This window comes from Cyclopterus lumpus, chromosome 9 (genome assembly GCF_009769545.1).
Source record: "Cyclopterus lumpus isolate fCycLum1 chromosome 9, fCycLum1.pri, whole genome shotgun sequence".
NCBI classification, from domain to species: Eukaryota; Metazoa; Chordata; class Actinopteri; order Perciformes; family Cyclopteridae; genus Cyclopterus; species Cyclopterus lumpus.
In genome coordinates, this window is record NC_046974.1 from 2,086,066 (window position 1) to 2,103,221 (window position 17,156).

Below are 17,156 nucleotides of genomic sequence, written 5' to 3' on the forward strand. Positions count from 1 at the left end.
AGACATCATACATGCACTTATAAAGTTAATAATGTATTATAATTGAAGTTGTGCATATTTTTCACGAGACTGTATACGGAAAGCTGCATTGATTATTTTCAGACACATGAATTACAGGATGCCTGTGCAGCACTTGGTGTCACTTCAGAGCGTTCCATCAACCGACTGGAGGAGATGCTGAATTTCAAGGAGATTTACCCAAAGCTCTTTGGGAGGTGGGAAAGAAGGAACATGTTTAAAAGCATACGAGTAAATACAAATGTATTGAAATGTTGCTTGCTTTTCCAGGTGGTGTGTTGCACTTTGACTGTACACATGGAGTTGTGTACTCCGTGAACTTTCTCTTTTCGAAGAATCGGCCAGAGATCACGTCGATCGACATTTCAGATGTGGCAGGCTAGGTTTCACACTAGAACGCGACAGAAGATATTTCAGCCCCGTCAAAGCCAAACATACAGTAGACGGAGAAAGACACTTGAAGTGGATTCATAATCTCAGGTCTCCATAGCAACCTGTACAAGGAACAGGTCGGTTCACTGCATCACAAACAAAAAACAAACGACAGGTATGCACTCTGACGGGTTCCCTTCACACACAGACACAGAACATTTCAATCGTGAGCTGGCAGCATTTCTCTATTCTGTCTGCCAGATGAAGGAGGGACACTTTACGGACAGTTGGAGTTCTTATTAAATTGCATTATCACTTCCTCCAAAAAACTGGTGATCAGCCAATATAATATGGCAGGTTGGTGGGAAGGGTCCTGGAAAGGGCGCCGCCTGCCGACTCCATAGTTCTCCTGGGAGACTTCAACGCTCACGCCTCTATTGTGGACACGGCTGCTCGGGGCTGTGGCCGGAAGGTCATCGGTGCCTGTCGTGGCGGCAACCCGAGAACCCGGTGGTGGACACCGGGGGTGAGGGAAGCCGTCAAACTGAAGAAGGAGGCCTTTCGGGCCTGGCTGGCCCAGGGGTCTCCTGAAGCAGCTGACGGGTACCGGAGGGCCAGAAGGGCTGCAGCGCCGATGGTCGCGGAGGCTAAAACTCGGGCATGGGAGGAGTTCGGGGAAGCCATGGAGAAGGACTTTCGGTTGGCCTCAAGGAAGTTCTGGCAAACCATCCGACGGCTCAGGAAGGGAAAGCAGGGTCTACCCCAGGCTGTTCTCAGCAGGGGGGGGAACTGCTGACCTGGACTGGGGACATCGTCGGGCGGTGGAAAGAGCACTTAGAGGAACTCCTAAACCCGGCCAACATGTCCCCCGGAGAAGGGGCAGCCCCGGAAGACTTTGGGGTGGTTTCACCCATATCCCTGGGAGCGGTCGCTAAGATAGTCAAAAAGCTCCTTGGTGGCAAGGCGCCAGGGGTGGATGAGATCCGCCCTGAGATGCTGAAAGCGCTGGACATTGTTGGGCTGTCTTGGTTGACACGCCTTTTCAGTGTCGCATGGGGGTCGGGAACAGTGCCCATAGACTGGCAGACCGGGGTGGTGGTTCCCATCTTCAAGAAGGAGGACCGGAGAGTGTGCTCGAACTATCGTGGTATCACACTGCTCAGCCTCCCGGGAAAAGCTTATGCCAGGGTGCTGGAGAGGAGGCTCCGACCGCTTGTCGAACCTCAGATTCAAGACGAACAGTGCGGATTCCGTCCCGGTCGTGGAACAGTGGACCAGCTCTTTACCCTCGCAAGATTACTGGAGGGGTCCTGGGAGTTTGCCCAACCAGTTTACATGTGCTTTGTAGACCTGGAGAAGGCTTTCGACCGGGTCCCTCTGGGGTTTTTGTGGGGGGTGCTGCGGGAGTATGGGGTGCCGGACCCGTTGGCACGGGCCATCCGGTCTCTGTACGCCTGCAGTAGGAGCTGTGTTCGTCTCCTCGGTAGTAAGTCAGACACGTTCCCGGTGGGTGTTGGCCTCCGCCAGGGCTGCCCTTTATCACCGGTCCTGTTCGTGACCTTCATGGACAGGATATCTAGGCGCAGCCAGGGGGCGGAGAGGATCCGGTTCGGGAGTCTCGGGATCGCCTCTTTGCTGTTAGCGGATGATGTGGTCCTGTTTGCCTCCTCGGACCGTGACCTCCAGCATTCACTGGGGCGTTTTGCAGCCGAGTGCGAAGCGGCAGGGATGAGAGTTAGCTAAAATTGGAGGATTACCTTTAACTCATAACATACATTTCTGAAAATTATTAATCCAATGGGAACATCCATTGCCCTCGATGGACTGGCGGCCTGTCCAGGGTGTCCCCTGCCTTCGCCCTATGTCAGCTGGGATAGGCTCCAGCGCCCCCGCGACCCTAATGAGGATAAGCGGTATTGAAAATGGATGGATGGGAACATCCATTTTTCATTTTCAAGTTTACATTATTGTTTTAATGACGTTCTCCACAGGCTTCCATACTAAGATAACAAACAAATGCACCCTTGCACATAGCTGCCCCTCCCAGTGAGAACAGATGAAACTGGTGGAGCAAGTTGAAAAAGGAAACTCAGACCCGTCACCTGAGCCCTTATAACAGCCTCTTTACGCCGCCTCCGACAGTCTGGACAAGCAGCCTGAGCTTCAGGTCTGAGCTTCCTCACCTCGTACCTTGTTCCTTGTGCTGGAGATTCTCTGGACCTCTGAACCTTTTGACGGTAAGTTCTTGCAACTTCCCAATTTCTACACTAAACCGATTCTCACTGCTTTTGTCTGCATGTGTTTCCTTCACTCGATACCAGTAGTGAAAACTTCATTCTTTATTTTCACTTGTAAAATGAAACTAAAATGATACAATCAAACAAACCAAACACGGCTGTACTTTTGCTTTAATGCTACAAACTGCCGTTGAGTGTCACAGTGATTTTGTTCTGTGTATTATCTTTATAACTGTCACTTTTTAACTCTCAGTGCCTGAACAAATGATGTTCCGATGTTTTCACCAAGGCGGGATATTAAGGATATTAAGGTTGGTGTGATGTAACCGACTGGTGGTGTTTGTGTACTCTGCAGATGCAGCTGTCAGTGATGCTGATGTTGGCCCTGCCTGCTCTGTGCTCAGCCGGCACAAACAGCTGTGAGAAAGACGACGAACCAGGTAGATGGAAACTTTACTTGTGGTTCGCCCCACTTTGGCCCACTTTGGCTCACTTTGGCCCCAACAAATGTGTAACAAAATGGTTCATGCTGAGTTTTTATTGAAATAACAACTTTTTGTGACTCTTTCAAATAACAGAATAAAGAAAATTGCAATCATTTAATTGAACCAGATTGCTCCATCAGACAAAAACAAATAAAATGTGCAATCACTTTGTTAGAACAATGCAAATAAAATTATATCTGTGAAAAAAATATAATAATAGTTTTACTGAGTTTTACACTGCATATCTTTTCAAAACAACAATAACGTGCAACCGGTGCAAAACAAAATTAGTGCAGATATGTGTGAGCCATCACGTTTTATCAGTATTAGTGACTGCAATGAGCCGGCTTTCCACTACGAACTTTTTTAAAACGGGGTTGCAGGCTTGATATGTCCACTCTCTGGTCATGCTCAATGTTGAGCTTAAATCTATATTTAGTTTTGAGAGGCCACAGCAGAAAAGAGTGACACCTCTGAACTTGTCTGCCAGCTGAGGAAGGTGCTGGTCTCTGCCTTGAAGATGAAGATCTCATTCATTGAGCATTCCAAATATGTCACTGAAGATAGGCCAATTTCATCAGTTATGTATATGGCATCATGTATATGGCATCATGTATATGGCATCATGTATATGGCATCATGTATATGACGGATGTTTAACGTTGTAAAAAAAAAAAGTGAAAAACTTGCCTGCAAATTCACCCACTCGGCCCACCGAGCGTACCTGTGAAACGGCAGCTGAAAGCTCCCGTCTCCTCAGAGTGAGGAAAACAGTGGTGCTTTCAGGGGCCTTGTTTTTATGAAAATGACCACGCCGATAGCATCGTTCACAACCTCGTTAAGTTCACCTCTCTTCTGTCTTGCTGCTAGAGCTTCTGCGTATGACAGTGTGTCCAGTGCACATTTAGAGGGACCCTCTTTATCAGCGCCTGCTAGCCCTTCTTTTCCATGCCATGCGCACCATCTGTGCAGAAACACACAACTCTCCCATTTCATTGCATAAAGAGCTCATCAGCTGTTGCTCTGCCTGCAACGTACTTGCTAAACATCAAATCCTCAGTCGGTGACGCCGATGTGACAATGTCTTTATTGCCGTCAGTCGCCTCTTGTATGCCTGTCCTTTGTTCAGTGACTTGTTCCTCGAGATCCTTGGAAATGTCCCTTATCCGTCTTGCTACTGTGTCTTTGGACAGAGGGATAGGCTTTAATTTAGCGGCGCTAGTCTCATCAAGCATCGCTGAAACCACATCGAGGGCTGCGGGGAGTATGAGCTACTCGGCGATGGTGTCGTTTCTTGCACGGCGCAATTTTATATGCGACCTTGTGTGATGCCAGTGGTGCTTTGTTGGTTACTGATGCCTGAAAGAACTCCAGTGGCTTATTGACGTGAGTGGGGTGTAATGTCTCCACGTGTCTTTTTAATCTGTTGGGCTTCATACTGTCAGCTGCCAGTTTTCAGACATAAAACACAGACTGGTCTCGTCTCCAACTGCATTCACTGTGGAACCCAGAGCAAGACGGGCGTCGTCATAGTTTCTTGCTGCTTGTCTCGGATGTATCACCTGCGGTGGATTTTCTTTTCTTCATGTAGCTTAGCACACTAAGCTACCCGTGTGAGTCGCAAAGGATCTTTGACGTCGCGCATGCATGAATGTAACCTGTTAACGGTGTAACGTCAACATTTACACTGAAGTACTGGCATCTCGCCGTGTATTTATTAACCACTTAGTTTTATGTCTGTGTACTTTGTACTTTTGTTATATGTGAAGTTCTCAATAAACTTCTTGAAATAAAAAGGATATGCATTTCCCTCTAATAATGTTGTAATAACTCAAAAGGTCATTACACTTTTTTTTCCCTTAACCCTTTGGAGTCGATGGACTTACACAACGGTTATATTCATATCTCCGCGGTAAACCGGAGGATAAATATGGTTTGGATCCGCCCGGCAACGTAATCTGTGGTATCGTGTGTCCGTCATTATTTTAAAAAACAATTTCCAAAACACTTCGTCCACATGAGTAAAGGTTTGTTTTCACAAGAGATTTGAAGAATTTTAATAAATCTGACTTTCTGCTAAATTACCTCTTTACACTGTGCCTAAAGACAATGGTGCTCCATTATAAATATATGTTGAGTGTAGTAGTAGATAATAATAATCCATCCATTTCTTTTGTCCTTGTTGAGTAACTGCAGGCTTTTCTTGCCTCAGATCAAACTTCTCTGGAAATTACAGCTGCTGCCATCACTGTATTTGTGACAAGTGATTTTAAAATCATATAAATGGAAGCATTTAGTTTTTCACTCTTCATTGGCCAGGTTGTGTTTTGCCCTATAAATAATTATTCAAAAGTCATCTTTAAAAAGGATTATTTCCATTTACTACTGATGTAATTTGGTTTACACTTAAGCTTTGTTCCTATCTGCCTGTTTCCTTTCTTTTACACAGTCCTGTTGCTGGACCCGAGTCTGGAGGACAGGGTTCCTAATATCACTGACAACGGAACGCCAACTCAGGCTCTTCCAACTCATCTATCGGTTGGACAAAGTTTAGACTGTGATTCCTCGTTCAACATTGGTCAAACCAACCTGGAATGGCAGACATTTAATGGCTTTCTACCCCACGGATCAATCTCAATCTACAACGGATATGTTGGACGCAACGACTACGTTTGCCAATTCTTGTCCAGAGCTGGTTTCTACAACCCTGACATGGATGCAACTCCTTACTGCCACTACTCCTCTGGGGGGAAAGAGTATCTTGGCTCCCCATTTCAAATCCTGGTGAACAAAGATGACTTTGAGTTTATGGAATGGAAGGAAGCCACATATGGTTCAGTACCTCAGAATTCAGTCAACACTGTCGCCAACAATGTAGTGTATGTTGGGAAGAACAAGTATGGTCTTGGAAAGGTGGATACTAAAAATAAGGCCTTCTTTCTTCCCTGGAAAGGTTCTGAGTATTGGTACAATTACTACCAGGTCCTGACCTTTAGCAAAGATGTATACAGTGAGCACATTTCTGAAGTCAAGTATGAAACTGATGGGGTTAAACCCATTGCGATTCCTCCAGAGACCATGCGCAAGTCTGCGATCACCAACAAGGGTTGCCAGACAGTGACAGGGACAGCAGCCCTCTCAAAGACATACCAAGTGGAGCAAAGGTGGGACACCAGCTTTTCTATCACAGCGGGTGTCCAGACCAGCATCACTGCTGAAATCCCCATAATTGGCTCCGCAACTATCGGCTTTAGTATTGAGACGACCCTCCAGTTCACCATGGGGACAACTTATATTGAGTCCACCACCCACACTGTTTCTGTTCAGCACATCATCCCACCAAACGAGTCCTGTGTTGTCAGTATGGTGGGATTTGAGTACAGGGCAGAAATCCCTTACACCGCACGCCTCAGCCGCACCTACAGCAACGGGAAGACCTCATGGACGTCCATCACCGGGACCTACAAAGGTGTCCAAATGGGAGAAGTAATGGGTGTGGTGGATCGCTGTGAGTTTGTACCTGATCCCATGCCCTGTGCCTGAAAGAATGATCGAGGGTCATTGAGATTCAATACCTTGCATTTTGTATGTTGGATACGGGTAACAATGTAATGAAGTAAAAAATAAACCTGCTTTTGTTGCTTAATATATTCTTTAAGAATATAACTACTTGGCAGTTAACTATTTTTTCAGCTTCAACAGTTTTCCAAGCAACAGATTAAATTCATCTAAAATTGTAATTCAAAGTTCCATTGTTGCATATAAAATAAACTGACATGCAAACTAAATCTGTCTCAATCACTCAAATATTCAATCGGCATACACGTTGCGGTCAGGAACAGCAGCATGACCATATATATCTATATATATATAGATATATATGGTCATGCTTGTGTATATATATATATATATATATATATATATATATATATACATATATATATATATATATAAAAGAACTACAGATATGTGTGAATACATTGATCTCTTACTTCAGTGTTGTTAATGAAATATCCATTGATAAGAAACTTTAAAGGCATAAAATATGTTCAAAGTTTATGGTGTTTTTAATAGTTCACCTTCTCTGTGTTTTAAGTTCAATCTGGAGAGACCAGTCAGATAAAGAAAGAATAATTGTTTTGTTAAATGATATGTGATGATAAAGTCTCGCGCTTGGACTCTACATGGAGATTTGTAATTGAGGGCCATCGGCAACAAGATAAATCCCCCCTGGAGTCCAGACCTGGTGGTGGTGCTGATGAGGCTGAATGAATGATGCGTTGATAAAGCTGATGGATCTGTGAAGACTGGGCGGTGAACAGCAACATGAATGAACTGAAGGTAGAGAGACAGTCATATTTAAAACAAGACAGCTAATCATGTAATTGTTACGTTGTGCTTATTATAGGAAACCAGCTGATCTAAACAGCTGGTGTCATGAGCGGATGCGGGCGGCCACCGGTAACCAGTGAAGGTCGCGGAGGAGCGGAGGATTGTTTTGGTTGAAGACCAGTCGAGCAGCTGCATTCTGGATGAGCTGTAGAGGTCGAATGGCATTAGCAGGTAGACCTGAAGGAGGGAGTTGCAATAGTCCAGCCGTGAGATGACCAGAGCCTGTGCCGCCTTCTGAGTGAGAAGAGGTCGTATTCTCCTGATGTTGTACAGCATGTACCTACAGGAGCGTGTTATTGCGGTAATGTATTAGCTGCTCTGCACTGGCTCCCTGTAAAATCAAGAATCACATTTAAAATTCTTCTCACCTACAAAGCCTTGATTGGTGATGCACCATCATATCTTAAGGAGCTTGTAGTACCATATTGCCCCACTAGAGAGCTGCGCTCACTAAATGTGGGGCTACTTGTGGTTCCTAGAGTCCTAAAAAGTAGGATGGGAGCCAGAGCCTTCAGTTATCAAGCTCCTCTTTTATGGAACCAGCTTCCACTTTCAGTCCGGGAGGCAGACACAGTCACCTCATTCAAGAATAGACTTAAGACTTTCCTCTTTAATAGCCCTTATAGTTAGGGCTGAATCAGGTTTGCCCTGGTCCAGCCCCTTGATATGCTGCTATAGGCTTATAGGCTGCTGGGGGATGTTTTAGGATACACTGAGCACCTATCTCCTCTTCTCTCTCTCCTTATGGATACATTTACATCTCTCCATTGCACCTTATTAACTCTGCTTCCTCCCCAGAGTCTTTGTGACTTCACGTCTCATAGGGTCCATTGGACCTGGAGGTGTCTGATGCCTGGTGAACCGGACTCCCATTGGCCCTGCTGATGCCCCGCCCCCCCTCCTCTCTACCTCCTTCTGTTTCATGGATTAGAGTTCCATTCATACATTGTCATATTCATGTAATGTGTTTATGTAACTTTGTAACTCTGTTCATTCTGTACACATGACATCTATTGCTTCTGTCCATCTGGGGAGAGGGATCCTCCTCTGTTGCTCTCCTGAAGGTTTCTTCCCTTTTTTCCCTGTGAAAGGTTATTTTTGGGGAGTTGTTCCTGATCCGATGTGAGGTCAAAGGTCAGGGATCCATGGGAAAGATGGTGACTGAGGCCATGACCAGTACAGCTTCTGTGCAGATCACCGCTCCGCCAAACAGCTCCTGCATGGTTAAGATGGTGGCGTACAAGTATAAACTGGACATCCCGTTCACGGCGAGCCTCAGACGCACCTACGCCAACGGGGAGGTCCGCATCACGTCCGTCACAAACTTGTTCTTCCCAACATACACTTCTTTGTTGGAGACGGTCTTGACTGAATCCTGAGGTACTGAACCATATGAGCCTTCCTTCCATTCCATAAACTCAGTCATCTTTGTTCACCAGGATTTGAAATGGTGATCCAATATACGAATATCCCCTAGAGGCGTAGTCAGTAAGGAGTTGGATCCATGTCAGGGTTGTAGAAGCCAGCGTTGGACCAGAATTGGCAAACGTAGTCGGTGCGTCCAACATATCCGTTGTAGATTGAGATTGATCCGTGGGGTAGAAAGCCATTAAATGTCTGCCATTCCAGGTTGGTTTGACCAATGTTGAACGAGGAATCACAGTCCAAACTTTGCCTGAGTTGGCGTTCCGTTGTCAGTGATATTAGGAACCCTGTCCTCCAGACTCGGGTCCAGCAACAGGACTGTGTAAAAGAAAGGAAACAGGCAGATAGGAACAAAGCTTAAGTGTAAACCAAATTACATCAGTAGTAAATGGAAATAATCCTTTTTAAAGATGACTTTTGAATAATTATTTATAGGGCAAAACACAACCTGGCCAATGAAGAGTGAAAAACTAAATGCTTCCATTTATATGATTTTAAAATCACTTGTCACAAATACAGTGATGGCAGCAGCTGTAATTTCCAGAGAAGTTTGATCTGAGGCAAGAAAAGCCTGCAGTTACTCAACAAGGACAAAAGAAATGGATGGATTATTATTATCTACTACTACACTCAACATATATTTATAATGGAGCACCATTGTCTTTAGGCACAGGAGGTAATTCGGCCTCAAAGCTAAAAAGTTGGGTTAGGGTTATTATTAAAATTCTTCAAATCTCTTAATTAAAATCATTTTGACACGGCTGAAGAACCAATTCTGGGAAATATCTCAGATATCCAGCAGGTGGCAGTGAAGGATCACTAATTGCTCACCACACAGCAGTGCAGTAATGCTCAAACATGAAATTATTACATATATATCACCAAAGTTCATCCACACACGTCAATTTGAATGTAGAAATACTTAAACATACTCGTCTTGTACTTAAACTGGTGTCGTGATATTTGTGTTTCTTGAAGGCCAAGAAACACTTGTGTGTGTGTCTTTAAGAACAAGGTGATTAAATCTTTATTATGGTTTGGATTTCTCAAAGTTCATTAGTTGTTGTTTGGAAGGACCGGCGACATCAGAACCCTGAAGGTCATCGATCCGGGACGATAGCTTGGAGGACGGAGGGAGCTGATAAGTCTTATCACTGTTTTTTATTTTCTTCACGTTAATAATCCTGAATCATATCATGCAATTGTTTTATAATGGGGGGGGGGGGAGATCAGCACAAACACAATGGCTGTAAATAATAGATAATAGACTTCTTACGATTTTATTTTCATCAACTTTATCTTGTTAAAGCAAGACGCTAAAAGGCAAAATCATAATTATTTTGGTCTACTTTTCAGTCAAGAGGAAAGAAAACATCCAAAATACACATTTAGGTGTTCATTCATATCTTTTTTCTGAAGGTTTTTACAGGTTTGTTCTCACAGTATATTATGAACATTTTATGACTAAAAACATGGAGAATTGTTGTGTATTTGTGTAGCTGTTCAACAAATTGAAAGAATAATTTTGAAGCTGGCTTTATCCAATGTTTAGATAATAATAAAAAGGATAATGCCTAATTTGCATACAGTATATGAACATATTTTTTCAGAAAACCTGTAACTGTAAATAATTAAATTTCATGGTGAGATCTGTGAGTTATATCTTTCCATACCGAACCTCAACCATCTCGCATGAGTTTTGCAACTCGTGGGTCTTCTAAGGATAATTTATCATACGGGTAGATGAAATCAAGCATTCTGATTGGTTGAGAGTGAGTTACGGGGTGTACTGTATTGAGCCAGAATGTCCTGTACACCTGTACATTCATCTGAGCGTTCCATATCAGTGAAACTCAAAATAAAAGGTAGATTTTGCTCGACCGTTACTTGTCATTTCAAGATTTGACAGTTTTGTGTAAACTTTGATATTTTGGGGGGAATGACTTTTGGTGGTTAGCCAAAGAGGATAATTCAGGTCATGCTACCATTACATTACATTACATTTCATGTCATTTAGCTGACGCTTTTATCCAAAGCGACTTACAATAAGTACATTAAACCATGAGTCCAAACTCAGAAGCAAGTACAATTTCTTCAATAACGTTAAACTACAAAGTGCTATCAGTAAGAGACATTTAAGTGCTACTAAAGTGCTACTACGGCTCTACCTTCCCTATTCAAGGTATAGTCGAAAAATATGTGTTTTTAGTTACCATAGATACCATAGATACATGAATCCCAAAGCTCCCTTCAAAGCTACTGGGCACCAAATCTAAATGAAAGACAGCGTTGGAGTGATAATAATAATAATAACAATAATAATAATAATACTTCAACACCGGCCAAGAGAGCAAGAGTGGTGAGAAGTGATGTCATCAGAGACGAAGGGGACATGAGAAACGTTTTCCACAATGCACAATTAATGGAGATATCCAAATCAACGTGAACAAACGTTAACAACTAATCTTAGTCTATCGAGTCCCAAGTCACTCGTAACTTTAGTTTATTAAGTTTAAACAACTTAGGCTATTTAGGTTATGTTTAATAACCTAACGTTGTTATACCCATTGCCCACGAAGCATTTGTGATTAATTTAGAATGTTTAGGCCTAATGGTTGAATTACACAAGTGTCCCATTGTCATGTTTGTTATTTTAATGGCAACTTTTATAAAATGAGCAATGTGAATGAATGAGATCTAGCTAGGCTAACAATCGTAATGTTCCCAATGCTGTTTAAACAACATTGAAATGCATTGAAAATGCGATAAACAACGTTTGGTGGCTACAACTATTCATAATGTTGCAGGCAACCGTATTATAAAAGCAATAAGGTCCTCAAGGCAGGACTGTATCGTCAATAATGCTGCTACATGTCGGGCCTAACAACACCCTTGAACATTATTGACAATAGACTACTGCCTCTTGTATTTTATATATTTTATTGCTTAATTAACATGTAAATGCTATTGCACATTTCCTTTTTTATTAATTTCCTTTTCTAAAGTAACCAAAATACTGGAGACCGAGTCTCTTAAATTAAAACTTTCGGGAAGAAGACCCTCCAAGGACCTTTCCAAACCTCTCTATGTGTGAGGTCCCAAGGTTGGCATGTATGGGACTGCAGTATTATCCACATTATCCCCTCTAAACCTTCAGTGACATCATTTTCCAAAATTCTGTTGTTTTCAACAGAAACATGTCCCCATAAATTCTGAAATTCTCCACTGCTATGCTGACGACACCCTGACATTCTGTCCGTTCTCCCCATCTGGCTGGAGGCATGCGTCACTGGTAATGGATGTCAAGTGAACTTCCACCTGGAGAAGACGGGGCATGTGCAGACCTTCCATCTCACATGCACAGCAGCTGCATCACATATCAAACATGAATCCATCTTGACCGGACCGATCCTTTGAGGAGCTCCTGAGTGGCTTTTGATTGTTTGTTCTAAACAACAATAGCAGCTTCTAATAAATAGGTGAGCTTAGATGCTCCGATAGCATCAGTTCTATGAGAACTGAAGTGTATTTATTCATTTAAAGGAGAGCAAAGAACTGCACTGAAGGTTTTCCCTCTCCTCCCGACGGGCTTCAGAGTTGCCAAGTATTTTTTTTAAAGCCGCCATTTTCCAAACAGTTTCTGATGATTGCATATGGTTCTCACCATGGTGTCCATCAACATTCATATCAACAAGCTGGTGCCAACTCTCTATGGAAGAGACGCTCCTACAAACGACGCCTTGCTCTTGATTCTACGGAGGTTCAATATTCTTATTGTAAGTCTGTTTAGCCTGACGCGCCATAGATTACCATTATTACTAGATTACCATTGAGTAATGGAATCCAGTCTGTACATTTAATAGTTGATGGTGGACAGACTCGGACAGTAATTGTCTTTTGACAGAAATCACAGATTCAGATTTTTCAAATATGATTATATTATTGGCCAAAAAATATATAATCCACGCACAAAATGAAATGGGAATCTAAATATTTGCAGAGAAAGTTATAGACAAACAAACGGAGATGAAAAGTAGCTTTTTAGGGAACATGAATCCCATCTTGGTTTGAGAAAGACTCCGACAGCTGTTTCTGTTTATCGGTCAATGTCAGGCAGTGAACGTGCGCAATCTTCTTTATGGTTCAGCCATAAACCAGTACACATAAACCAGTACACATGAACCAGTACATATAAACCTGGAGGGGACTGGCTGTGTGGACTCAGTGGGCAGCGACTGTAAGGGTGAGTTCAGTCTCTTTTCACCATCAGTCAATCAGACTGGATTATGATTGAAGTGGCAATAATCTCCAGTAATCAATTTGTGTTCTTACATCATTTTATATATTTTTTGTTTTGTTTTGTAAAGATGCGTCAAGTAAAGACTTGGGTTTCATTAAATGTATTTTTAATGTGGTAAATATTTACTATACTTTACCATCTAATGATCAAAAAAAGATAAATTATAGTTAATCCGATAATAATGTATTCTATTATTATTCTCATTATTTGTTACTATACTAAATAAAGGATTCAAAAGTAGTATCTATAGTGAAATGCAAAGCTTCTGCAAAAACACAAGTGGACTAAGGATTACAAGAATAAATAAAGATAAAAAAGACAAGAAAAACCAAAGAGGCCACTTGAATGTCTTCAATTCAGTTCTTGTATACACATATTGAGTGTATTACATTACATTACATTACATTACATATTGAATGTATTACATTACATTACATTACATATTGAGTGTAAACGAAGCCTTTCGGGTTTTCATCTGCAGATGAAGCTGTCAGTGTTGCTGCTGCCGGCCCTGCTGGCTCTGGCCTCGGCCGGTCTGCAGGACATCGTGAAGAAGAGCTCTCAGCACAGAAAAGGTATATAGTTCATATTTCGTCACTGGTGTTGAGTCCTCTGAGTCTTGCTAAGCGAATCTTACAAGTTTTTTATTTTAATAGCATTTGATGAAAAGTGCCGTGTGGTTATAGCCCTAAAGTTTCCGTTTGTCTCTTTTCCACAGTTTCCTTACTGAACCCCGAGCTGGAGGGTCGGGTGCCCGAACCGACGGGTGACAAAGGGGTGTCGGGTCCCCTGACTCCAGCCGACCTGGAGCACCAGCAGGATCTACCTTCCTCCTTTGTTTTCGGCGAGAACGTTAACCTGGAGTGGCTGACCTGGGCCGGCTCCGTGCCCAGCGGCGCTGTCGCGATCTACAACGGCTACACCGAGCGCACCGACTACGTCTGCAAGTACAAGTGCGAGGCCGGCTTCTACAACCCGAGCCTGGGCCCCTACTGCCGCTACCCCTACGGAGACGGCGAGTACTACGCCCCCGAGTTCGAGATCCTGGCCAACAAAGACAACTTTGAGTTCCTGGAGTGGAAGGAAGGTTCCTACGGTTCAGTGCCCCAATATTCAGTCAGGACCTGCCCGGGTGTAGGCATCTACGTGGGGAAGAACAAGTACGGCCTCGGGAAGGTCGTTCCTCAGTTTGAAGCCTTCTTCCTGCCCTGGGAAGGCGACGAGTATTGGTACAAGAAGTACCAGGTCCTGACCATCAACAGGGACGCCTATAGCCAGCACATCACCGACGTCAAGTACGCCATCGACGATGTCGCCATCTTCCAGTATCCTCCGGAGACCATGCGCATCTCCGGGCTCACCAATAACGAGTGCCAGACGGTGGTGAAGACAGTCACCATCTCAAAGACCTCGGAGGTGGAGACCACCTGGAGCATCGGCCGAGCCACCATGCTGGGCATCGCTGGCAGCATCTCGGCTAAAATCCCCTTCATCGGCTCCGGGGGCATTGAGCTGAGCGGCGAGAAGACGCTGCAGTTCTCCAGGGGAACCACCGTGGTGGAGTCGGTCAGCCACTCCGTGTCCGTGGAGCTCACCGTCCCCCCGAACCACTCCTGCAGGGTCCGCATGGAGGGGCGCAAGATCAAAGCCGACATCCCTTACACCGCTCGCCTCAGCCGGACCTACCGCAACGGAGAGACCCAGTGGACCTCCATCTCGGGGACGTACGACGGAGTCCAGATCGGAGAAGTCCGGGCCGTAGTGGACCGCTGTGAACCCGTACCGGATGCCGTGCCATGCACCTGAAAGACTGATGGAGAAACAGATCTTTTGGACATCTGATGAGCAAATGATGCATAACAATAAAAAATAATAATGTCAAACGCATGTTGTGTTTAAATGTAAAATATATTTTGGCTGCTAAAAGACATGTTAAAAATACATTAAAAAAATAATAAAAATCATATGGCACTTTTTTCTTCATTTCAATTCTGTATATATTGTCATCAAAGCAGGTACATTTTTACTTAAATATTTTTTTTATCATTCAGGTGAATATATTTTCCAAAGATCAAGACAGCTGGAGTAACTTTTCCATATAAAATAATTAATACATAATAAATTATGTGTAATGTAATTTTGAGTGCTGGACTTTTACATTAAATTCAAACTATTAGTTTGTGATAATGATATTCTTATAATTTTTATTACTTAACATATTAACCAATTTCATAGAACACAATTTCATAATTACAGGGCAATAAAAGACATTTAAACAGATGTAGGGTTTTAATTAATTGGCACAAAAGATAATGCTTAAAATGAATAAAATGAAAAAATCAAGTGAAGATGGGAAGAAAATAAATTCACGATACAAAAGAAATAATAAAAGTGGATAGCTTCACAATAGGTTAAAATTGCCAGTTTTACGCATTTAATAGGCCTAACACATCTTTTTGCAACGTTTTTTATGCATATTTATACATTTATACACATATTTATACTATTCTTCTGAAGTTAAATCCTCATGAAGCCAGTTTGAACGTCTCCAATCTTCAGGGATTTTGCAGTCTTTGGATTTTTTTCAATGAAACTTTTAAAACAATATTTATAAGAAGAAAAACGACCAAATAACATGCAAAGAGTTAGTTTTTATATATATATATAAATATATATATATATATGTGTATATATATATGTGTATATATATGTGCATATATATAATATGTATATATATATATATATACTGTATATAATATGTATATATATATATAATATGTATATATATATATATATATATATATATATATATATATGCGTATACACGTATATATATATATATATATATATATATATACGTGAACTTCTGTTGGGTTCTCCATTGTGAGCACGTTAGCATGCCGTTGTTAGCATTTAGCTCAAAGCCTGTGGATTGTTCATTGGTACAGTTTGACCTTGTAGTTCACTTCCTGTTGGACGAAACGATGCAACTTGAGAAGGAAGACATTGAACATTATTCAAACTCTTTCCTCATGAGAGACGTGTTGTTTCACAATATAATACGAGACGCACAACCAGCATCACGGATCTGAATGGTTCCCCCGGTTCTCCCCGGTTCCCCCCCGGCCGGCTGCAGGCCGTGAATTCACTCATTCAGACTGAAACCAGTGCATTGATAATAACTCTCTGTCTCAAGGTCGCCGGCTGGCCGTGACCTCGGCGATAAGCAGAACAACGTTTTAATCTCGGCAGCCGGCGTCGTTACGTAACGGGGCCCTTCTTAATCAATGACCCACTATAGCGGGGATCGGATCGCCGTGTTCCAGCTTATCTAAGCGTGCAGTATCTCGCCATCAATGGACAAAGAGCGCCGCAGCACTTTGGACTCCAGAACCAGGACGTTTAATGCAGGGATCAATAAAGAACCCTGTTATCGTGACCACATGAATGGGCTCTTTACAGCCAAGGACAAAGTAGGGCAGGAGTCTACAAAGTATAAAATAAGACCGTTATCTAAACCAATCAAATGATTCGTACGACTTGCTTCTCGACCGATCGCTCACGAATCATAACTGTCAGATGCACTATCGATGGTTCTGACCCGGTCGATGGAGCCCCGTCTTCTCTTTTTAGAGACGGGGCGGACTGAACCATTGTGAGCCTTTAAAAGGGGGGAGAGGACCCCTCCACTGAGTTCAGTCTCAACCAATTTCATTCAGACAATTTTAAATCATTTAATGACGCACATTGTTCAGAATAAAGAAATCGTTAAACAAGCCGAACGGATATTTTGAAAAACAATCGATTCCAAAGTAACTTTACTGGATTTAAGTTAAATTAAACTATACAAACCTACTACTACTACTACTACTACTATTATTGTTATCTTCTTTAATGTTTAAAATAGCTATTATAAAGATAACTCTG

At 42.7% G+C, this 17,156-nt stretch overlaps 2 protein-coding genes across 2 annotated transcripts; both read left to right on the top strand.

Moving 5' to 3' along the window:
• The first annotated feature begins 2,398 nt into the window (after positions 1 to 2,398).
• Positions 2,399 to 6,890, top strand: LOC117736998 (natterin-3-like). Its single transcript, XM_034542702.1, has 3 exons — positions 2,399 to 2,627; positions 2,983 to 3,067; positions 5,562 to 6,890. The coding sequence occupies exons 2-3, from the start codon at positions 2,983 to 2,985 to the stop codon at positions 6,653 to 6,655; spliced, it is 1,179 nt and encodes a 392-aa protein (XP_034398593.1). The 5' UTR covers positions 2,399 to 2,627; the 3' UTR covers positions 6,656 to 6,890.
• A 5,704-nt stretch (positions 6,891 to 12,594) lies between these two features.
• On the top strand, positions 12,595 to 15,035 carry LOC117735834 (natterin-3-like). Its single transcript, XM_034540721.1, has 3 exons — positions 12,595 to 12,705; positions 13,711 to 13,804; positions 13,948 to 15,035. Exons 1-3 carry the CDS (start codon positions 12,595 to 12,597, stop codon positions 15,033 to 15,035), a joined length of 1,293 nt encoding a protein of 430 aa, XP_034396612.1.
• The last annotated feature ends 2,121 nt before the right edge of the window (positions 15,036 to 17,156 follow it).

Excerpts from the sequence above, each read along its gene's own strand:
- LOC117736998 (XM_034542702.1), top strand. The coding sequence starts at position 2,983 with ATGCAGCTGTCAGTGATGCTGATGTTGGCCCTGCCTGCTCTGTGCTCA. Across the intron at positions 3,068-5,561 it reads TGAGAAAGACGACGAACCAG|TCCTGTTGCTGGACCCGAGT; the intron begins GTAGATGGAAAC and ends TCTTTTACACAG.
- LOC117735834 (XM_034540721.1), top strand. The coding sequence starts at position 12,595 with ATGGTGTCCATCAACATTCATATCAACAAGCTGGTGCCAACTCTCTAT. Across the intron at positions 12,706-13,710 it reads GGAGGTTCAATATTCTTATT|ATGAAGCTGTCAGTGTTGCT; the intron begins GTAAGTCTGTTT and ends TTTCATCTGCAG. Across the intron at positions 13,805-13,947 it reads GAGCTCTCAGCACAGAAAAG|TTTCCTTACTGAACCCCGAG; the intron begins GTATATAGTTCA and ends TCTTTTCCACAG.